The sequence below is a fragment of the Spermophilus citellus genome, assembly GCF_964194105.1.
Source record: "Spermophilus citellus genome assembly, chromosome: 16".
Classification (NCBI taxonomy): Eukaryota; Metazoa; Chordata; class Mammalia; order Rodentia; family Sciuridae; genus Spermophilus; species Spermophilus citellus.
Genome location: NC_138196.1, coordinates 65,220,641 through 65,245,679, shown reverse-complemented (window position 1 = coordinate 65,245,679; position 25,039 = coordinate 65,220,641). Strand labels below are relative to the sequence as shown.

Genomic DNA, 25,039 nt, shown 5'->3' with positions numbered 1-25,039 from the left:
CAGCGCCACACACCAACAAAGATGTTGTGTCCGCCGAGAACTAAGAAAAAATAAATAAATGTTAAAATTCTCTATCTCTCTGTCCCCCTCTCTCTCACTCTGTCTTTAAAATAAATAAATAAATAAATAAATAAATAAATAAAAGATCAAGGTTCTTTTTAAAACTATTATCTAAAATAGAAATGGTTCCTTAAAATCAAATGTTTCACATTTCTCCAATTGTTGCACTAAAAATTATACATTAAAATTGATATATCTTTCAGTCTTTTTTTTTGTTTGTTTTATTTCTAAACTTTATAAGTTCCCTACCCGTTTCTCTCACTACTTATTTGTTACTACGTTCAATTTTCCTGATTGCATTTTTTGGGCTGTCATTTAATATGTTTCTCTGTCCCTGTATTTTCTGCAAATTGGTAGTTAAATCTAAAAGGAAAGAGAAGGGCTAGGGTTGTGGCTCCGTGGTAGAGCACTTGCCTAGCATGTGTGAGGCATTGGGTTCAATTGTCAGCACCGCATATAAATAAATGAATAAAATAAAGGTTCATCAACATCTAAAAAAAATTTAAAAAATAAAAGGAAAACATATTTTTAAATATAAATATCTCTTAAAACTAAGTGGTATATTTCTTGAATCTTTAGAATTATAAGGAACTTAAAGCATTATGATGCTCTTGTCATCTATCCTTACCCCCTGGTTTTCAGATAATGGTAACACATCCTGAAGAGGTTGTGGTTTATGCAGAATCCCATGTCTAGTTGAGGTTAGAATCTAGGGTCTTTTGAAGATAGAAATATCCTTTCTTAAAATCTTTTTAAATATTTTGTTTTAGTTGTACTTGGACACAATACCTTTATTTTATTTTTCTGGGGTGCTGAGGATGGAACCCAGTGACCCGCACGCACTAGGTGAGCACTCTACCACTGAGCCACAACCTCAGTCCCTTCTGAATTTTTAAGTCCTACATGTGCTACCACTTCAGTGTTTTGGATTTTTCAGTATTAATCCTGAGCATTTCCCCCAAGCTAGCACAAAACTTCATGAATTTGTCATCTGCTCTCCTGCTTTAACCTCACTTTATTGTAATTCTGTTATCCTGGTCATATCTACTCTGTATCAGAGTCCTGTTTGCCACACCTTCCAGTGTACCTTGTACTTTTCTAAAGTGTGACTGGAACACATTTTAACCTAAGTCATGATTCTTTTACTCTGAGAGAAAGTGGTATTATGGACCCCATAAGCATGGGAAATTTGCTAACTCATGGAATTTTAAAAAATTTCACACTTACTGTTACAAAGTAATATATTTTGTTTTACAAAATTAAAGTGATGTGAAATTATTTAAACACTGAATGCAACCCCACCTGCCTACTTCTTCCTCATTCCTCATGATAACAATTATGAGGTTTGCTTGACTCATTAAAAAATTAACTCTGGGGGCTGGGGTTGTGGCTCAGGGCTAGAGCCTAGCACGTGTAAGGTGCTGGATTTGATCCTCAGCACCACATAAAAATAAATAAAATAAAGGTATTGTGTCCAACTACAACTAAAAAAAAATTTTTAAATTAACCATACAAATACAGGTACAATTATCTATATCACACGTACACATGATTTTTTTATCTTTAAAAATAAATAGATTTGCAAAACTTGTACTTATATATCATTGTCAATAGTTTTTACAGGAAGAATATTCTCTTTTTAGTTAGTACTAGCTGTCATTTCCATTCTTTATGACCAAGTTGTAGATCAGGAAAAACAAGTTTGGATAGTACCTACCAATACCAGGAAAACTTGTAGGTAGGTTTTCCATTTTATGTAAAGTCATGTAAGAATGTAAATAATGTCATAAAAAAAGAAATCATTTACAGATGTCCATAGAATATCTTTTTAGAAATTTTTATGGTAAAAAAACACACACCAAAGAACCACAAATGACCAAATTTATATTGTGGTAATTTAGTAAAATTAACTCTGTCAAAGATTTCCCTGTCCAAACAAAACAAAAAACTGTTTCCAAGAAAATTTGAAAAACATAGGGGATTCTATCACTTTATTTCCTGTCATAAATGTGAATAGTTAGCATCAGGATTAAATGGAATGTTCCTGTGGCAATAATTCTAGTCTATATTCCTTTCCTGGAACCATGTCTCCCGATCTCTAGTGGGATTTTTCAAGAAGTTCTATTTATCTGAAGGTTCATATTTGGAATTCAGAAGCCTGTTTCATTTATAAAATTGAAAGAAAAATTTTAAAAAGACCCCAAATAACTAAAATGTACTAGAAAGGTCAGATAGAACTTTCCTCTTTTACTGCTTTCTAAAGTCTGTCTTTCCTTCTCTTACCTGCAATTTTCATATATTCATGTTGAGTTGGAATGGTTGTCTCATTCAATACTAAAGAAAACAAAATTTTTTAGAAATTTCCTGAGTTCTATGAAATTCTTTCTATGGACAATCCTTTTAATTTAGTGGCACTATATAAACATAGGCATTTCAGAAGGAGAATACTCCATTTTAAAGAAATCATCTTAGAGGTAGCTATAAATTTTTGAACTGCGATTGAAAATGAGCATCAGTTTTGTTTGGATTAGTTTTAAATAAAACTTTATTTCTTATTTTGTGATGTTATAAAATTTTCTAGCAGAGAGGCAATTGGAGTACTTTGAAACATTTTCTACTACAAGCCTTTTAAGAAGCACAAAGTCTTTGTGAGATAGGAACAAAATGGGTAAGTAGGAGAGAGAGGAAAATCTCCTGCTTAGTAAATCCTTTTTTTTTTTTTTTTTTTTTTTTTTGCATACTTTCCACACACAATAGTTAAGTTACTTAGTATGTTGATAAGAAGTTTCTCCTTTCTCCTCCAAAGATAGAATGTCTTACTGGTTAGTTCCTTGAAGGAAACCAGAAGCTGCTGGAGAGGATTAGTAAATGAGATAAATCCCTCAATTTACAGTTATTCAGTCTTTTAAATCTTAAGTTGAAGACTGTGGTACATTTTAGCCAATCAAGAATACAATTAAAACTAAGTTTTAAGTGAAAAACCTTTGGTATGTTTTAGTTTTTTCATTGTTTTATGACTCTTATGACATTACTGAACAAAATTAGTACATTTATATTATAAAAGTGTACAATATTATTGCAGTGTCGCTTTCATCTGCATTAGAAATAAAAAGGGTCATTGTCTTCATCTATAATCTCCTTTTTATGTCTATTAAATATTTTGTTCTCCTTATGTTTATCTTAAAAAGAAAGAATGTTTATATTGTCTTACTCCAGTTGCAACCGAAGCTATTGAAGTTATATTGTGAGTGCTTTCAAATTCTCGGACCAGTTTTGTCTGTTATAGTTGGCGCTTAGTCATCATCACACGTAGCAGGACCTGATTAAGAAGGCTGTTCTGCCTCTAAGCCTTGCTAGATTGTAGCCACTAGCAACCAGGCTGCAATAATTTCCCTTTGATGACATCATCCACTGTGGAAGAACCCAGTTGCTTCAGCCAGTCGAACTACAGTTCTAAACCCTCATCAAATATGGCATCTCCCTTCCCTGCTGCAACAGGGGTGGGAAAAATGCCACTGTCTTTTTAAGCTAGCAGCGTTTTTTTTCTTTTTCCTTTTTCTTTTCTTTTTAAAAATTCTAATCATGGATGCTTCTTCTGATCCCTATTTGCCTTATGACGGGGGAGGAGACAATATTCCCCTGAGGGAATTACATAAAAGAGGTAATACCATCCCCTTGCTATGAATCCTCTGTTGGTATGTTTTGCATGCTGCTGGGCGGTTCTCTAGCTTAAACAGGTTCTCTCGTTTGTCCTTTAAATGCTGCAGTATGTTGTTTAGTTGCCCAGGCTTGTTGGGGGGAAATGCAGTCTCCGAACGGTTCTGTTGTCGTCCGGATTGTTTTCTCTGTGCAGATTAGTACTGCTTCAGATCACATTGGGCTCCGACTCCATCTTCTGAGTGAAAATCCTCTTTCTGTTTAACTATGAAAATGAATTAAGCTGCTTTTACAGCTAAAGTCGTATTGGTTGCCACCTAAAAGTAATGTTTTTCTTCTTTCAGAAAACTTATGTTTCCTTTAATTTACACAGAGAAATAAAGTGTATGTGTACTACTAAATTTCAGCTGCTGCCAATTGCCATGTAGATTTACTGCAAAGTAAAATTATAGTAAAAGCTCTTAGTTACATTTTAGAACATTTAGAAATGGCAATAAAGATGAACAAATTTTTATATTAACATTTTTCATTTAATATGGATTTAGGTAACTTGCATGTACTACATTGTTTTCCACAGGTATCTTATAAAATTTGGTATGAATAAAACACATTTAGGGTGATTTTTGTACATCTGAAAAAAACACATCTGGGAGTTACTAAAGAGGTCCATGTTTACTTTACTGCTGTCCTTTGCAATTTTAACAGCATTTGTATAAAATAGAAAAGCACCCGGTGATTGTGTAAATCTTTTGGCAGGCACTGCCGCTGTCTCCTTAAAACTAATTGCATGTTAATTAAATTCTTCTTTTATTCATTTTTTTAAATTGATAATTTAAAAAATTGATTGACATTTGTTCTAGAAGAAAAATCTCTTACCTAGGTAACTTTGTTTATGAGACCTATTAGTTTGAATTACAGCATGACATTATAAACTTATTTCATGGTTTAACCCAAACTTTTATTTATGAAGAAATAAGGAAGTCATGATTTTCTTGTGTATATTAGCCTGCTTTATTTAAAATATACTTTGTATCTTTATAACAGTTTTAAATCCTACTAGAATTTATGATATTTTCCACAAATATTTATTGATTGCATTGTGTGTACTAGACACTATTTTAGGCTCTGAACAGTTGCAGCATTATTTATCCTGAGGAATTCTGTAGTTAATAAGAGATTGCTATTTTATATTTTGAGAAAAATTCTGTAGAGATCACTTTACATGTATTGTGCTTTCTCCTCTGAGTTGCCTTTATAAAATTTCAATATATATGTAAATATGTTAATACACTTGAGGAAATACCTTCAGGTATAAAGAAGAAAATAATTTCTGCTAATCTCACCACCAGGGATACTTTTTTCTGTTATAATTCATAATGAGGTGATGATATGTTTTTCTTTACCCTATATTTCCATGCTCTGTTCCCACTTGTGTTAAGAATTTCTTTGAACAGGAAGCAAGGTGAATGAATAATGATTGTTTAAATGTCACATTATTTGCTAATCAGTAATTCAACTGTAAAAGCAGACAGGCAAGTTTTCTCTGTGCTGTTACAACATCCGCTTGTTAATGTTGATAAACTAGAAGGCTTGAGCTTGAGAAATTTAAATTCCATGTGTGAACCCTGATGGGCATTAATAGAACTTACTAATAAACTCTGTAAAATATATAATTAACGAAAAACAAGTCAAAACATTAGTGAGAGAAAGCATGGTCATCGACATAATAAAAGTTTTTTATTTCTATTATATTTTCATAAATAATTCTCTTAAGAATCATGCTTAGGGCCTAATTTGACCCCACTCTAGGCAGCTCACATAGGTTCCTCATTCTTTGATGAGATGTGCTCTATCAATATAAAGTAAATTTTCTTCTTTGTTTTGGGAAAACAACATGTACTTGTGGATCAGTCAGTTATGAGTTTTGTTTGACTGTACTGTATTACCTAGAGCATACTATGGTGTCCTAGTTTCTATGGGTAAGAGGTGGTAGTCTACAATATATGATTCATTGAAGCCATGGGTCAACACAAAGGAACTGGTAATGTGTAGTTTGGCAGCTAACATGAATCAAGAAAATGAATCAATGACTGGGGTTGTGGCTCAGTAGTAGAGTGCTTGCCTAGCATGTATGAGGTACTGGGTTCAATCCCTAGCAACACACACACACACACACACCCAAAAAAAACCCCAAAGAAACAAAATAAAGCTATTATGTCAATCTACAACTAAAAATATTTAAAAAAATGAATCAACTTCCCTATGAGGACAAAACTGCAATGATTAAAAACAGATCTTCAGGCTGATGAAGAGTGAAGAGACAGATAATCAAAGTATAAATTTGCAAAGATTATCAATAAATTAAACATGGATTTGTTTTCTAAAAACCTGCATGCTAAAGCTGAGGCTTACCTTTATTGGGTAAACTAGTACTGTACCAGTTTTTTCTTTTCTTGTCTTTTTTCTTTTCTTGTCATCCCTGGGAATTGAGCCAGGATGCTTTGCCACTGAGCAAACTCTTTTTATTTTTTATTTTGAGACAGGGTCCCACTAAATTGCTTAGGGCCTCACCAAGTTGCTGAGGCTGGCCTTGAACTTGTGATCTTCCTGCCTCAGCCTCCCAAGTCACGGAGATTACAGGTTTGTGCCACTGTGCCCAGCCTATACCAGTTTTCAAGGTGAGATGGTAAATAATGAAACTTCTATCCAAGTGAATGATACATATATATATATATATATATATATATATATATATATATATATGCTAGATGTATAAGTAGTTTCAAACTATGATTGCTATTGATAGATTAGAAATTAACATTACATTTTAGAAATAGTCATCTTTGGGGGTAGTAGATTTCCTATACAGAACCAATCAAGCTACCTCATACACTTTCTCTTCCTTTTTTGTCAGGGGACTAACCAAACCAAAAAAAAAATTGATTGGTTTGGACTGTTGTTAGTTTTATTTAGTACTCTTGACTTTCTTCTTTTGTTCATTAAGTTTAAAGTAGTTTTGGGGATTGAATTCCTTTCTTTTACCAAATCCTTATAATGGATCTTTGGGCCTTGAGCCTCCATTTACTCCATGAAGAGTTGTTTTTTTGGTGGTCTTAAGAATTGAACTTGGCCTAACACATGCTAGACAATACTATAATACTGAGATAAACCCCCAGGCCCATACAAATCCTTTAAAACTTAATTTGAATCGTTTTTTTGTTTTTTTTTTTTTTTACTTTTTTTCTTATTTATTTACATAAATAGTTTTACAAATGAATGCCAGATTTGTTACTACACATTTGGTTGAAAAAACCTTTTCTCATTGACTTGCCTTTGCATTTTTGTTGAAAATTTATTGACTACATATATATGGACCTTTTTTCTTTTATTGATAACAGGGATTGTACTCAGGGACACTCAACCACATCCCCAGTCCTATTTTGCATTTAAAAAATTTTTTTTATTGATATTATTATTTTTTTAAATACATGACAACAGTGGAATGCATTATAATCCTTATTATACATATAGAGCACAATTTTTCATACCTGTATATAAAGCATGTTCACATCAATTTATGCCTTGAATATTTTTTATTCATAGTATTTATTAAACTCTTGTGTATATATAAAGCTTAACCAGTTGCTGTGGAGAATGATGGTGGTAATACTAGCAATATTAATGATAGCTAATGCTTATGGAATTACTGCTTGCCATATGCTGTTCTATGTGCTTTACATTTATCAAGTAATTTTAATCCTTATCACAACTTTTCGAAGTAGGTATTATTATAGTCTCTATTTTCCAGGTGATAAACTGAGGTAAAGAAATGTCAGGATTTGATGCAGATATTTGGCTCATCCTCTAATCCTAAGGATATATGCTGCTCACTGTATATATCTGTAATGACCTGCCTGGGAAGGCTGGTTAGGGGCATAAGAAGGCTTCCTAAATTGAAAACAAAAAAAACTTCCCCAAGGAAGTTAATAACATTTCTAGTGAATAGTATAGACAGCATTTTCTGTGGGACTTAGTGGGGGAAGAGATAAGTCTCCTTTTAACAAGTGTTATTTAAGTAGACGTCTTCCAAGTATGAAGGAAATTTGACAGGATATATCTTGGCAGAGAAAACAATAAGTAAATGCTACGACAAGAGTAAATGCCTAGTATGTTGGTACCTGATTGGTTTGTTGTATCAAAACTAATATACTTACTTTTTTTGTTGAGTCAGCAGAAGGAGTAATAAAGACAGGTAGATGTAAATATAGCCTTTTTTCCCCCTGTTACAGTAGATGATTTTGTTCTTTTTTCCCCCTCCTGAAAGTATTAGTAGTTAGCATTTTTTGCACATCATTTTTAAATCCCAAAAAGATATGCTTATTGCCAAAGGGACATTGTTTAGGCTCCTTGTAAAATGATTTTAGGATTCAAGTGCTTGTTGCCTTTTTATTACCCCTAAGTTTTTATTCAACCAGAAAATTAAACTTCTTAAAAATTAATTCATCTGCATGTCTGTAAATTGTTCTAAAAAAGAACAAAGAGTCTCTATTTGGTGTTCAAAACTCTTTGTTTTATACTATGGTTTTAGAATAGTCTTAAATTTTATTGTGTCTATAGTATTTGAATTTTAAATCTTCAATAAAATCTTGACTATTTTACTACCTATTTTACTGCTCTATTTTCTAAAAATAACTGACACTTTACTGTGATTAATTTTATATCATCCTATGGCTTGTCATACATCAGAAATAATTTTTTTATTAAGATTTCAAAATGTTGCTGAACATGGTGACTGGGGAAGCTAACGCTGGAGGATTGCAAGTTTCAAGCCAGTCTCAGTAACTTATCAAGACTCTGTCTCAAAAATAAAGACTGGGGATGTAGTTCATTGGTCGAGTGCCCCTGGGTTCAATCCCCAGTACTAAAACAAACAAAAAATGTAAGCAGATTTTTTTTGCCATTTTTGTTCTTTATAACATTTAATTTGTAGTTTTTGTAGTCCTTTACCACTTAAATTAGGTCAAAAATAAGTCTACTTTCGTTTCTTTTGTAAATTCATAAAATTTTTATCATGTAATATTCAGGTCACTCTAATATGTAGAGATATTTTATAAACATGGAATTTGCTTCCAAATGTGCATATGTCCTAATATCCACTCTACCTAAGGATATTGCTTTTTATTTTGAGCTGGTGGCAAAACAGAGAAGAAAGTAGTGAATTGAATTGTGAAATGAGCTCAACTTTGCTACTGACTGGTTGTATATATTTGGTCAGCTTTATTGATGTTGGCTATAGTCTTTGCAGTTTAGTTATATATGACTGTGGGTGACTGTACAGATTCTAAAGAGCATTCTCTTTATTTATACTGCTCATTTATCCATCCAACATTTAATTGACCACCTACTAAGTGCAGGACACTATACTATTACATTTTAGTCCTTGATTTGAGAGTCTATTATTCTATTACCAATAACTTTCTAAAGCTTCTATTATCAACTTAAAACACTACTTTTCCCTCCCTTACCAGGGTGCCCATTTCTTATCAGTAAGGTTACAGAGGGAGAGGGAAAAAGCACATTTCATGTATATCGAGAGGCAGGGTCAGTTGGGAGAGGAGACTAGACTTTCTGCTAATACAGAAGTAATTCCATTGTCAGGGAACATATGGAATGTTGGATTTCTGCTTCTTTCTTCAGTATTTTTTAAAGTGTATGTTTTCTGATACAATAATAATCTACATTATGAGTTTAAATGGCAAGTCTTATTATTCTTACATCTTTGGAGATGGACCTCAGAGGTAGTCTAAGATATTGGGATCTAGGTCACTTGGAACTCCCTTTTCAAGGAAGCCTGTTTGAGTGTTCCTCTTTAGGAAGAATCTTAGGCTGCTGTTGATGTAACTGTGAACTTTACTATTGAACTCAGTATAAGATGCAGCAGCTTGTGTGTGTGTGTGTGTGTGTGTGTGTCTGTGTGTGTGTGTGAGTGAGAGAGAGACAGAGAGAGACAGAGAGACAGAGCGCGAGCGAGCAAGCGCAGATAATTTCAATTAATGCTTGTTTCTCTCTAGTTTAGCATTCATTATAGTACAGGTTAACATGTTGGGCACAAAATTGATTGGATTGTACCTGGTATTTAAAAAAAGAATGAAAATAGAAAATGAAATATCACTATATGTAAGAGTAAACATTCATTACTAACCTTTGGTTTTACTTGAGTACATATCTGTTAAAGTTGGAGAATTAGTTTCTAAGTATTTACTTGAAGGATAGTTACCTCTGCCAGGAGTAAAGCCTTCTTGTGGTGTAAGATGAATCTAGAACAACCTGATGATAAAAAGGGGTGCCTTAGTGTCAAAGATTTCTGCTGAAGCATGGGAATATGAATACTGGGAACAAAGCATCCTCATGGCTATTATTGCAACATTTGAAGTGCTATAGGAAAAAGTGGGTTGGAACCTGGAACCAAAGGCCAAGGAGGAATAGTGGTGGTAAAAGGTAGGGTTATATCACTCATCCAGAGACTAAGTGCATTGGCACGTGTGTTTGGGGAGAGGGCAGTAGCTAACAGTTCTTAACCTACTGCAAGGGAAGAGAGTATACACATATCTTAAAATATACAAGTGAACCATTTTCTTAGGCACCATTGGATGGTGCTAATGACTTAGGAAACAAACTGAGTTTGAATCCCTGTTCACTACTTATTAGTAGTATGACCTTGAGCTTATTTTCTAATATTCTCTGTCTTGTTTTTCAAATAGAAAAATAGAGATAATAATACCTACCTTGCATGTTGTAGTAAATGAACTATTATATGTAAATACTAGTACTCAATGAATGCTAGTTGTTTTTTATTGTTATTTTAATACACAAGCTAGTTAACAATGTCAACCTCTGCATGGGAGAACTTATGTAATTCTGATTTACTCTCTTTTATCTGTCTTTTCCTTCATCATTTGTGGGGTTTATTGTTGTTGTTTGTTTTAGTGGTATGGAGAATTTCACTCAGGACCAAAAAATTAATTGTTTTGTTTTTGGTATTGGGGGGTGAACTCAGGGCCTTATGTATGCCAGGCAGGCACTGAGTTATACCCCCAGCCCTTTTCAAAATTTGAGACAGAATCTAAGTTGGCCAGGCTGGTTTCAATTTTATAATCCTCCCATCTTGCTTGTTGAGTAGCTGGGATTACAGGTATGCAACATTATGCCTGGCTGTCATTTGTACTTTGGTGATATATCTGAGGCCATTACCTAACCAAAATCATAAAAATCTGCTCTTGCATTTTCTTTTAAGGGTTTATAGTTTTGGCTCTTATTTTTAGATCTAGCATCCATTTTGAATTATTGTTTATGTATTTGTGTAAGGAAGGGTTCTACTTTCATTCTTTAGCATGGGTATAGTCTATTGTCCCAGCATCATTTGTTCTTTCCACATTAGCAAATTATTGTTACAAAGAATAATGAATATTTTTTTAATATTTATTTTTCAGTTTTTGGTAGACACAACATCTTTATTTTATTTTTATGTGGTGCTGAGGATCGAACCCAGCACCCCACGCATGCCAATAATGAATAATTTTAAACTTTTTAAAAATAATTTACATTCTTTTGTTTAAATTACAAATGGTTGTATATAATGGATTGTGAAGTCTTCTTGGTACAATTTTTTTTTTTTTTGCAGGTAAATTGCAAGCCTGTTATAGTTCATTCATTGGATAATTTTTCCTATTGCTAAAATATTTCGGTCTTTTTAATATTTAAACTATGAAAATGTCTACTATTAATGGAAAACTTGATCATTGATCATGCATTTTAAGAAATTATTTCTGTGTTCATATGACAAAAAATTAAATTATCAGAAATTATGGAACATAAAGAATTAAATTATCAGAAATTATGGAACTTTTGCTTAATGTAAAGCTGAAGAACTTATAGTCCAAATTCATGAGAATGTTTTCTGTCATATTGTCAAATTTTCAGTTAAGATTAGTATCATGAGTAATATAATGCAGCCTAGTGAAATTTTAAACATCGAAGTATTTGAGCAGAAATAATAGCTTGTGTTAATTGATCTCCTATTTTCTGTCAAATGTGATGTTAAATATTTTACCATATAGATCCATATACTAAAGATTTGTTTAGTAAATTATAGTGTGTCAAAACAATTGAATATGTTATACGTGTGTGTATACACACATGCACACACATATATGGATCTAGTCTGCACACTACAGAAATGGATGACAAAGTGAAAGTATGTCAAAGAAGTTAATAAGTAATTGGTACTGGTTTACAGAGATGGAATTTGACTCTTGATCTTTCCAACCTCAAAGTGCATTAAAGTCATGGAGTTTCTCTACTAGGCCACTCAGAAGGAAAAGTGATCTTTTTTTTATAGCCTTTTTTTGTCATGTTTTTCAGCCAGTAGGAAGTAAAATTAGATAGTATGATGGCAGTTACTGGCATCTGGAAGTCAGCTCTTGAGGAAATTTTTGGATTATTATATTTTTAATTTTTTTCTTAAGTTTAGAAGTGAATTTGCCCAAGAACAGACTTTCTTATAGTCTAAGATATTGGGATCTAGGTAACTTGAACTATCCTATATCCATTTTTTTCTCCCTCATGGAGTGATAATAGCTTTAGTCTTGATCATTTTTATTTTTGGACCTCTTTAGGAAGAAGTCAATGCTTAGAACAAAGTTATAAATCCTAGAAGAGACTTAGGCATCAGGTAGGAGGATGGGGACATAAATGGAAGGAGTGAGCAATATATATTTTGGTAGATGGTCCTTTCTAATAGGGCACTTAACTATTAGGACCTATATATTTTGGTTCTAGGTTTATTCTAGGAAAAAGCAAAATTATGTTGATCCCAGAGGCAAGATAAACAGCAGGATCATGTCTAATAACAGGAACTAACAAATGCCCAAGTTTTTGAGTGTGTATGAATCTAAAAGATGGTATTAGTATTAGCCCTATTTAACAGACTAGAAAATTGAGGCTCAGTTAACCAAGATTAAGTAACTTGACCAAAGTCACACACAAATAATGAGTTATAGAAAATAAACATAGAATAACTGCTTGTATCCTTTTGAAGGTTAAATTGTTAAAATTAATTGGCTCTAAATGCCTTATGTCACTCTATCTTAGGATTTATATATTCAGGAACTAGAGTTTTAATTGGTCTAACTTGAGTCATGTGTGTTTTCCTTAGATGTCTAGGGTATCTTGATTGATCCTTTCACCAAAACTGCTTTTAGTGAGGGGTAGAAATTTCTTTGAAATAATTGAGTTCTGTTATATAAAGAAGGGCTGTAGAGAAACCAGGTAGGCAAGAAAATAAGGGCCTATTAGACAAATAATAACTCTATGTGAAGATGATTACTTATTGGATACTGTGCTTGTTTGGAGATATACCTAATTATTAATATTGAATATCTGATAGTGGGGTTGGTAAAAACTATTAAGAACAATTGCAAAAAGACTTAATATGTTAAACATGAATTGGAAAAGAGGATGACTAGGGGCTGGGGTTGTGGCTCAGCAGTAGAGCGCTCGCTTAGCATGTGTGAGGCGCTAGAATTGATCCTCAGCACCACATATAAATAAATAAATAAAATAAAGGTATACCAAAAAAATTGTAGATGGCAAATGCATAAACATTTTTTAAAAAGAGGATGACTAAGCAGATACAAACATTTCAGGTATTGTTTGTAATGACATACTAATCCTAAAGATTTGTTTAGTAAATTATAGTGTGTCAAAACAATTGAATATAGTAATTTGAAATCACAAAAAAATGATGTGCATGTGCATTTAATGAAGCATGGCATAGTGGTGCACACCTGTAATCCCAGGGACTCAGGAGGATGAAGGGGGAGGATAACAAGTTCAAGGCTAGCCTCAGTGAGTTAAGGAGATCATCAACAACTTAAAATAGATAAAAGGATGTAGTTCAGTGATAAAACACCCTTCTGTTCAATCCCCAGTACCCCCCCCCCAAAAAAAAAAAAGTATGAGTGGAAAAAATAAAACAATTTATAAACAACTGCGGCTAATAATATATTGTGGTCTCATGTATTTTACTTATGGAAAATGTAGAAGACTGAAGCCAATTTCCAGTTAAATGATTGTATCTCTCTTGTTTACTCGATTTTCTCTTTTTCCCTCCCCAGCAGACCTTATGTAGTTGCATAAAATTGTTTCTTCATCTGATTTATTTTAGAAACTTTAAGCCTTTTACTTAAAGCCTTTTGAAAACCAGAAACCCATCTCCTACAACTCAAAAGTATATTTGCTTTGACGATTTTTGTCTTTTGTATGGGTTTCAGAGGCCTTAATTTGGAATGTGGAAATGATAATATTAAATCTTGTTCTCTATAGCCTGCATTGAACTTTACCTATGATAGTGGGTGTCTTGGACTGAATTGGTTGGGGGATGTGGACAGAATCAGGAAATACTGTGGGCTAAGGAACCTTTAATCTTTATTTCCAAAAGGTATTCTACTACATCCTCCATTAATGTCATCAGAGGTAAGTAAGTGTGAGCTATATATGTATCAAAAAATGGGCAATCCCCTGCAAATCCTGTCATTTATGTTAATAAAATTCAACTGTAAGAAGAGCTTTTACTGAGGACAAAGAAAGCCATCATCAGGGAAGCAGTGATCTCAAAACCTGTGTATTCTCTTGAAGACCTCTTGCCAGAGCTCCCTTCCATGTATCAGTTTTAGTAAAGCCATATCATTTCCTAATTAACCAAATCTTGGAATATTGTTTTAGGAAAGAAGGAAAGGTGCATGTTACATGAGAGAGAATTTCAATTTGTGCATATGGACTACCTAAAAGATATGCTTCATGCATATTGAAGTTGAGAAGTTAAGTTGGGTAATTTGTATCTTACACTGTTATTTATTTCCAGCACCTTAGGATGCTGAGTCAGGAGGGTTTGAGTTTAAAGCCAGCCTCAGCAAAAGTAAGGTGCTAAGTAACTCAGTGAGACCCTGTCTTTAAGTAAAATACAAAATAGGTCAGGGGATATGTCTCAGTGGTTGAGTGGCCCTGAATTCAATCCCTGGTACCACCCCCTTCCCCCCAAAATTGCTTATTTTAACATTTGTGTATAATTTGGCCATGTATTGTGGCTATGTATTGAGGAGTATAGAAGTTTTTAGTTTTTGCATGGAAAACTAAAAAGATCAGAAGTTTGAGAAATGTTGAAATTTGCAAAACATTTCATGAGAGTCCCTTTAAGAAAGTAATTTCAGGGTTTGGAATATAGTTCAATAGTAGAGCATTTGTTAAGCATGGACAATCCCCAACATTGAAAAAAGAAAGGCATTTTCAGACTTACAAGGACTGAAAAATAATAGTGTTTTCATGTGTCCTTCACCCCGATTCCAAAATGTTAACATTTTACCACATTTGTTTATTCTCTTTTGTTCTTTCTTTCAGTATTATATATGCTACCATATATAACATATAGCATTTTATATAGATAATAGTGCATCTACAGCTATGTATTTTTTCACTACATTATTTTTTTCAGAATAATGTAAAGAGTAAAATGAAAAGATAATACACATTTACCTTAAAATATTTAAGTGTATATTTCCTCAAGGAAGGAAAATCTCTTGTAGATAGCCATCAAACAGTTTTCAAAGTCAGAAAATTGAGTGTATTTGATCTAAGGAATTTTTCCAATATTTCCATTGTACTACCATGTCCTTTAGTTTGAAAGGAAAGACATGTTTTTTTTCCAGGATCTAATTCTGGAACACGTGTTACAGTTACTTGTCATGTCTCTTTTAGTCTTTAGTCAGTTATTCTTTATCTTTCTTAACTTTGACATTTTTGAAGACTACCAGCCACTTATTTTGTAGAATTTTCTTCAGTTTGGGCATACCCATTTTTTTCCTTATAAGATTGAGTTTATGCATATTTTGACCAGAGTACTGCAGAAAGAAATACTTTATATCCTAAAAGAAAACTGTAAAAGGCTCTTGACTCTTTCTTCCAAAAATATTTTTAAGTTCTATATTATCATATGGAAAACAGATTCTTAGATTTGTTGGTATATTACGAGTCTTCCTATTATATTTATTTTCCAATTGCTTTTGCTTAAGAAAATTTATAGCCTTTAAAGTGGCTTTTACAAAGTAAAAATTATTGAATGAAATCAGGATGGGATAGAGGTGGGGAAGAGTTTTAAGCTTTAAGTATAGGTTTGAATGTATGTTTTAGGTAATGAACATGGGCATTGCAGTGCAGGGATTGGGCCTTTAAACCTTTAGCCAAGATTGGTAAATTATTTATTCCTGGAGTACTTCTGCCAGAACACTGAAATCAATATACTCTTTTCCTTTTAGAAGTTTTACACCTTCCCAAGGCAAACATTCAAATGTGTTAAATAAGGAGATAAGAGAGAACACTGTTAGATAAAAGCAAATACACATTTAAGTTTACTAGTGCACTATTCACTTTCAGTGAAATGTTAAGTCTTTGTGCACTTGTTTAATCAATTCCTAGAAGTAGGAATCTTGTGTTTCGATAAGCACTTTCTAATTGCCCCTACAAATGATCATATCCATCTTTTTTTACAGTCAAATCCAATAATTTTCACTCTTATATTATAATATTTCTTACCCTGTTTTTATCTTCAAATTCTTTTTCTAACAGTAATATTTAACTATCTCTCATAGACCATATTCACATCATGTGTTTCTTTTCAGAAATAGGATTAAAAGTATCTAACTTAAAATGTATATTTATAATTCTCATTGTGAAACCAAAGCCTAATAACTTCATATTACCATTTAAAATTCATATTCTTTAGGACATTTTCTTAAATGAATCCCACTTAGTTTGAGATACTATAGTGTCCCCTATTTTTAATAACAAAATAAATATAAGTAATAAGATTAAAATTTGCTTTATAATTCTTCAATATTGGAACTTTATAAATTAGATTGTGCCTTAAAATAAGGACTTTTGCCCAGTATCTTTGTATCTGCCAAGCTAGATACAAAGAAGAGTGCCATTTATATAAATAATTAATAAATGTCTTCAGTTGAGTTTGGTTTGTGCTGTATAAATTTTAGATCAGGGGTTGACAAACTATAGCCCATATGTCCCATCTTACCCTTCAAAAACATTTTATTGGAACACATTCATACATACTCATTGACATATTTCTGATATCTTTTGTGTTTCCATTGTAGAGTTGAGTAGTTGCAACTGTGTGGACTTTAGAACCTAACATATTTATTCCCAGAGTCCTGGCTGACCTCTGTATCAGATTATAAGCAATTTAACATTAATGTATTTTTTTATTTTTATAGTGCATAGTACAATATTCTACCCATACCATGCATAATTTATGGATTTATTTAAGAATTTTGTGAGTATAACTGTGGGAAAATTTTATAGGAGTGAGTTTGCTATCTGTGTATATTAAATTTGGGTAGCTTTTCCCTTCTCAAAGGGGTTCTAACAGTCTATACTTAAATTACCAATTTTGTGACTAGTTATATTTAAATTACTAAAGGCCTCTTCATAACTTTGCTGATTCCGTGCATTCACACACTTTCTTTTTATTTTTTACCAGTCTCATGGTTAAAAAATGATATAGTGTATTTGATTTTCTTTTTATGTGTTAGACTGAACTTATTTTCATATTTAAAAGCCATCTGTTCCCCCCCAATCCCTCTCTCCCTTTTGTTAATTTATTTATTTATTGCAGTGCTGTGGATCCATCCCATGATCCTAACTAACACTGAATTACATCTCAATCTATATTTCTTTTTCTTGGAGTACCTTTTAATGTCTGTCCTAGAACCTTCTTTACATTCATCATACTCATATAAAATATATAGGGAACACATGTTCACTATAGTTTTATTTGCCTCTAGTAAAGGAACTAGCATTATAACGAAGCTGATTCAAAGGAGGGTGAGACTAAAAATGGTAGTCAGTGAATGAAAGAAATTTCTTACAAGGCATGCACAAGCACACACACACACAAAACACTACAACTCCAAGGAGTTTTTTCCCCTATTGGACAGAATCTATTTGCATTTTACCAGATGAAAATCATCACTTTCAATTCATTAGTCTTTTACAAGGCATTTTCTAACTATAGTCTATCCCTTAAGACATCTAGAATTCTCTTCTCCAGAACACCAGATGACTATTAGGCAGGCTGCTGATTGATAATTACAATATGGCTGTGAAAGGACATGAATCTTTTTGCCTTATTTCTAAGTTTTGAGCAATTTTTCTGAACATTTCCTCTTTTATTGAAATTATTTCAAGTGATATTATTTCTATATGATTTATCTATGAACTGATAAGAAAGTTACAAAACTCCCTGTTATCTTTTATAAAACATACTCATTTTTTCTTTCCTGCTCTGTAGGAACTCATTATACAATGACAAATGGAGGCAGCATTAATAGTTCTACACATTTACTGGATCTTTTGGATGAACCAATTCCGGGTGTTGGTACATATGATGATTTCCATACTATTGATTGGGTGCGAGAGAAATGTAAAGACAGAGAAAGGCACAGACGGGTAAGTGTTTACAGTAAGTTTTAAAAATATAACGCATAATTAATCATTTAATAATGCATTGCTGCCAGTGATCTTCAGCCACCAAATCTATGTTATACTTTAAAATAAATTTAATTGTATATCTGATAAATGCTGTTTTCTGTTTCTGTGTGTGTTTGCTTTTTTTCAGTTTGTTTATGTTTCATATCTTTCCAGACAGGATTTGAGGTAGCTCAAAAACAAAGAAATAGAATTGGAAGACAAAATAGGAAGGAAAGGGAAAAGCACAGCACAGGAGTTGGGGGGTAGATCAAGTCACACTTAAGATTAGGAAGTCAGCATGATTTTTGGCCTTAAGCAACTCAGCAAGCTGAAGAGTTGTGAAACTCTTATTATGAAAAAAATAAGATATGTACTGGGAAGTCATTTTGTGGGGTTTTGCAGTTTTCTTTTGTTCCTTTTGCCAGTACTGAATATTTCTCAAGTTAGATCCTAATTAAGGCTTTTTGTGTGTCATAACAAATTACTAATCAAAACCAATTTGACTTTATGGAACTGGGGTTATAGCTCAGCGGTAGAGTGCTTTCCTCGACCACGTGAGGCACTGGGTGTGTGAGGCACTGGGTTCGATCCCCAGCACCACATAAAAATAAATAAATATATTTTTAAAAAATTTGACTTTAAAGTATAGTACAATATATAGATCCTTTTTATTTGCAGTTGTGGCTTATTGGTATAATGTAACACAATATATATATTTTTAGAAAAGAGAAGACAATCTCTTTTGAAAAAAATTCCAAATCTCCAAAGCCTATTTCTAATTTTGGTATCTGAAATTTACTTGTAAATGAAAATAACTTTATACCAATTAGTTATAAGCTTTCATATAAATGTATACATGTGTACAAAATGTGAAATTGGTTTATATTTTGTTGTTTATAAAAAGTATAGCTTCTGAGATTCATTAGACAATATTTACCTTCAGGACATATGTGAGGAAATATATATTACATACATCAATATTCTAAGCCAGTGATTCTTAAATGTTTTGGTCTCAGATTTCTTTTATTTATTTTTATTTTTATTTATTTATTTTTTTTTTTTTAAAAGAGAGAATTTATTTGTTTATTTTTTATTTTAGTTCTCGGCGGACACAACATCTTTGTTTGTATGTGGTGCTGAGGATCGAACCCGGGCCGCACGCATGCCAGGCGAGCGCGCTACCGCTTGAGCCACATCCCCAGCCCCTCTCAGATTTCTTTTAAACTTTAACTAGTATTGAGAACCCTCAAAGAACTTTTAAAATATAAGTTATATTAATAGATATTTATCTTATTAGATACTAAAACTGAGAAATTTTTAAAATATTCACTAATTCATTAAAAATAATAGTAACAAGACCCATTACTTGTTAACATAAATGGAATTTCATAAAAATAACTATATTTTCCAAAATAAGAGATATTTACTGAGTTCTTATATTGCATTTTTGTAACTCCCAGTATTGACTGGCTTAATAAAAGACTGCCTGATTCTTATATCTGCTTTTGCATTCAAATTTTATTATATCATTATCATCATCATAATCATCATCTTTACTTGTAGTACTGGGTGTTGAACCTAGGAGCACTTTACCACTGAACTACAATCCCAGTCCTTTTTTTTTTTTGGAATGGGGTCTTGCTAAATTGCCAAGGCTGGCCTTGAACTTGAGAACCTCCTGCTTTAGCCTCCCAAGTAACTGGGGTTACAAATGTGTACCACCACACCTGGCTGCATTCAGACATTGTGGTATGTTCTTTTGATTGAAGTATATAAAGAAATTCAACCTCACACAGATAATGTAGTTGAAAAAGCTACAAGTATTTTAATAGGCTTTAAAAGATAATTGTGGGTATTCTTTGATACTATACAAAATGACAAGTACTAGTTTCTAAAAGGTTAGTTGTAATATGTACTCTGAAATTGTACTAGTGAACTTTGTCCTACATTGATTTACTTTAAACTTTGAATTTTGAATATACAATTTTGTAACATGTAGTGACCATTTGGAAAACAATGATACATTAACTTACGCAGCTCTTTCAAATGTTGACACTTAAACAATGAAAATACTGTATCAAAAAGTCACTGATTTTAATATTAAGTTTATAATATCACCATGGTTCTCTTAAGAAAAAAGTCTTTAATATTGGTACTGCTCACAGTACTAATTTTCACAATACTAATTTTTAAAATTCTAATGTTTGTGTGCACATTTTATCACTGGAAATGAAATGACAGGACTACTTGATTTTTGTTGTTTTTGTTGTTGTTACCTAGAATTGAACCCTCAGAGGCTCTTAACACTAAACCACATCACCAGTCCTTTTTATTTTTTTATTTTGAACAGGGTCTTGCTAAGTAGTTAGGGCCTCTCACTGAGTTGCTGAGGCTGGCTTGAACTTGTAATCTTCCTGCCTCAGCCTCCCCAGTTGTTGGTATTACAGGTGTACACCACCATGCCTATCCTATTTTGTTCTTTATTGAAAAAATACTGTAGATTAAGAAATCTGAAAAACCATATTTTGATGTGTTTCTTTTGAGTAAAAATAACATTTCATATAAGACCTAACTTATTTTGCAGCTCACATTACACAAGTGCTTCTCCTTGAAATGTAGCTTCATATTCAGTATGTGGCAGACATGCTTTATGCAGCTATTTGATCACACATGATATAATATATAACACATAGTAACTTCTTAATATTTTTTAAGCAAAATTGGCATTTATTTATTTTTTACTGGGATGCTTGACAATTGAAAGTGACAGGTGACACTTCCTGATTCATGCTAAGGAACCAGCAATTGTTTTTTACATTATCAATAAAAATGTCAGCATGGAAAAAAAATCAAAAAGGCACCTAAAATTTTGCTATTATTATAAAAATAGTTTTGATCTTGGGAGACCCCTTTAAAAAGGTCTCAGGGACTTTTGTTAGTTAGGATCACATTTTGAGAACCTCTGTTTTAATCCTTTGTGCCTAAGTCAGACGCACTATAAATACTGACATATGTAATTACGGGGTAAGTACAATTGTACTGAGAGTATACATTCAGAGTCAGTATTCAGGTTGGGGTTTAAATGTGTTCTAAAGTGTGGCAATCTGACAGTGTCAAATATAAGCCACTATATTCTTAAACTTTTAGGGAAAATGGGCACTGAAAGAAACCAAAACAAACTCTTTTCCTCTGATGTTTGAATAGTCTATAGTTCTTGAAAACATTTCAAATAACATAGCAATATATGAAGGAGCTGATATGTGTCCTAGCTAATCATCTTTTCCTAGTCAAATATTTTGCAATTTTTAAATCCACTCTTATATAATCAATTTTTAAAGCTGGGAAATTCAACACATTTATGTTCTTACAGTTATTCTTAAAACATTAAATTTTTAAAAATCTTACCATGTCAGTGTATACATGCACTTGATTCTTTGTCATTGACCTTTTTATTTTCCTCAAAGCCCTCCTATTCCAGATTATTTTGAAGCTATTGACATTATCTGATCAGATATTACTGTTTAAATATTTTACAAAAAGATGGTAATCAAATTGTCTTTTAAAAAAATGTATTAGTTTAAATACTTCTATAAAGAGAACCTTCCCCTCATCAACTATTCAGATTCTCTGATGAACAGATCGTACAGCAAAGAGAGAGTTTGAAAAATGTGGTTCCTTAGTATCTTGAAAATTGACCAGTGAGATTTTTGTTTGCTTGTTGGCTTTTGTTTCTGTATCTTCATGAACTCATGAATTTAAACATTTTATGTGTCATAATTATCACAGTTACTCTTTTCGTTGAGGTCCATGTTCCACTTAAAAAAAAAAAAATCCTGTTTTTGTTTATTTTTGGTACTGGGGATTGAACCCTGAGTTGCTTAATCACTGGACCACATCCTCAGGCCTTTTTTAATTTTTTATTTTGAAACAAGGTCTCAATAAGTTGCTCAGTGCCTCACTAAGTTGCTGAGGTTGGCCCTGAACTTGTGATACTCCTGCCTCAGCCTGCCTAGTTGCTGGAATTACCAGTCTATGATACCATGCTCAGCCATGTTGTTCTACTTTTGACTAGTGGGAGTGAATTGATATTGGTTGGTGTCTGTGTTCTCTGACTGAGTTCGGGCGTGATGTATTCTGGGAAAACATTATGTTATATTAGTTTATCTTACACATTTCAGCAGAAAACCTAGAGTCAGCCATTTCTCCAAGGAGTTCTGTCCCATTGAAGGAGAATGATACATAGAGACAATCTGGGCAAAAGTGGGTACTGTTTGCTTGTGGGTTGGTCATTATTTCTCCTAAGTTTATACTACTGTTCTAATTTAAAATCATTACCATAGGGCTTAATATCTAGTTCTTCAATGTGTGCCTCATTTAAAGCATGCCAAAAATCTCAACATCACAATCAGAATCATTTAATTTACCACACTACACACACCCACACACACCAGTTATATAGAATATTCTCATGATTCCAAGCTAAATGTATAAAACATATTATAGTCAAAGAAGTCTAGTTTCTTTATGTTCTAACTTAATTGTCGTCTTCGCCTTATAAATAATGTTTTACATTTTTAATTTTATGGTTTATCCTTTCATTTAAAAAATACCAGCATTTGTGCCTATATTATCTTTCTTAGACAAATAGCATAATTCTAGCTACCTTGTCTTTGTCCTTCATCTCACTGCTTCTATCTCCTTTTTAATTGCTGAAGTACTTTTCATATTTTACAGTTTATTCAACTGTATTACATATTACTAAACATTAAATGTTTTTGTTAGAAGTAGTGGTGAGTGTACACTCTTGCACATACAGTATCTTTTTGTGTTTGGTATACGATATCAAGCAAATGTTTGTTAAGTGACTATAGTAGTATGCAAGCAGTGGTACAAGAAGAATGTCTGACTCAGCCTGAAAATAATATTTTATTAGACATTATAGTTATTTTTATTGAGGAAAATCAACATAAAATTTAGTGATTATTTAAAAAAATGACCTGCCTCCAATTCTAAAAGTAGTTAATATCTGTGTTTGGATGTTTATAGTATAGGAGTAAAATTACCTCATTCAACTTAGAACTTATTCTGTGTGTGTGTCTGTGTGTGTCTGTGTGTATGTGTGTATACTGGGGATCAAACTCAAAGCCTCACATATGCTAAGCAAGCGCTCTAACACTGAGATAAACTCTCAGCCTTCTTGTGTCTTTTTAATGGGGCCTTTTGCCTTCAAGTAGACCATAGGCTTGAAATAAATCAGGTCATTGAAGCTCTCCTATGGGATGGTTGAGCACTATGTAATCTTAGGTGGAGAATATAAAACAACAACTCTAGTTGGACAGAAGAGTTTAGTACTCTTTAGAGATAGCTTTAAAAATGCATTCTTACAGGGAGAGATAAGACTTGCCTTCTTGTGTTTCAGCAGAATGAGATCAGAAAAATCTTTTACCTTCTTATTAATCTCCTACCTGCCTATACTATATTGCCTTAACATTGTGATGAAAGAGCCCCTGCGCCTTACCAGTGAGATTGGAGCTTGCCACATCTTTGTATATAGGTCTCTAAGTTTCGGGAGTCTATTTATCCATGTGCCTTTTCTACGTTTTATTTATGGGCATTTACTGTCACATACTTATCTTTTAGACAGTTATAATTCAGTTAACGTCTAGCACCAGGGAATGATAGACATTTCCAGTCACTTCCACTAATATAAAGTTTATAGCAAATATAAATCCAAAATTGAATTTGATTCATTTAAAAACAGTCTGTGTCAGATTTTTATGTAGCTTATGGTTCCATTGCACTTAAATCTGAGGTTCTTATAAAATGCTGGATAAATGCTTATCATCTGGCTTATAGGTATAATGACTATCTGACAGTGATTTTTCCCCAAACTCACCTTTCCCATTATTTAGTTTAGAAGGTACTGTTCTGATTATGGTAACTGAGAAAAATTGGTAGATATTAGAATTCTATCTTCTATTCAGAGTTTGAAAAATGAAGCATAAACATTTCTAATTTCAGATCAACAGCAAAAAGAAAGAATCAGCATGGGAAATGACAAAAAGTTTATATGATGCGTGGTCAGGATGGCTAGTAGTTACACTAACAGGATTGGCATCAGGTAAAGAAAATTTTTAAAGTAGTCCTTTTTAAAAAAATTAACAGAACTGTAAATAGTTCTCTCCTCCTTCCCTCAAAATTTTTTTTTCAGGTACTATTAGATTTTTAAAAGCATGTGTTTTTCTCCCTCAAAAATTTCTCATATTAAAAGAGTAGGAGGCAAGAGACTTTAGTCTTTTCTTGGTTCTGTCACTTAAAGGGTCTATCCAACTTGATTGATCTTTCTGGGTTCTTTCCATCCCTGTAACATAAGTGGCATGAACTAGATGATCAATAAGATCTTTTATTTTACCATCATAATTAATAATTATTTTTTTGAGTGTTATATGTGTCATGCAGTGTTCTAAAAATGGCATAATTACTGTGATTATAACTATGGTACAGATCAAGAAACTGAAGCACAAGAGAAATTAAGGAGTGTGGCTGAGATCATATGGTCAAAAAGTGGCTCAGCCATTTATGAATTCCAGCTGTTTAGCTCAAGAGACTGACCCTTTAATTACCATGCTCTATGCATGGCCACAAAGTCCTAGGTGAGAAATGTTAGGAAATAACAGTTAAGTAAAAAAAAATTAAGAACTTTTAATTATTTTCAGTTTCCATCATG

At 32.7% G+C, this 25,039-nt stretch overlaps 1 protein-coding gene across 6 annotated transcripts in view; it reads left to right on the top strand.

The window, feature by feature from the left end:
• CLCN3 (chloride voltage-gated channel 3) overlaps nt 1-25,039 on the top strand; it is an 89,532-nt gene that overhangs the window by 34,650 nt on the left and 29,843 nt on the right. For 4 of the 6 annotated variants that reach the window (XM_081269801.1, XM_081269798.1, XM_081269799.1 and 1 more), the window contains 2 exons: nt 18,134-18,291; nt 24,334-24,433. In XM_081269801.1, coding sequence (XP_081125927.1) covers nt 18,134-18,291; nt 24,334-24,433 — 258 coding nt within the window. Of the gene's footprint in view, nt 1-3,499; nt 3,722-18,133; nt 18,292-24,333; nt 24,434-25,039 lie in introns of those variants that run through there. The other 2 variants (XM_081269800.1, XM_081269803.1) reach the window with 2 other exon arrangements.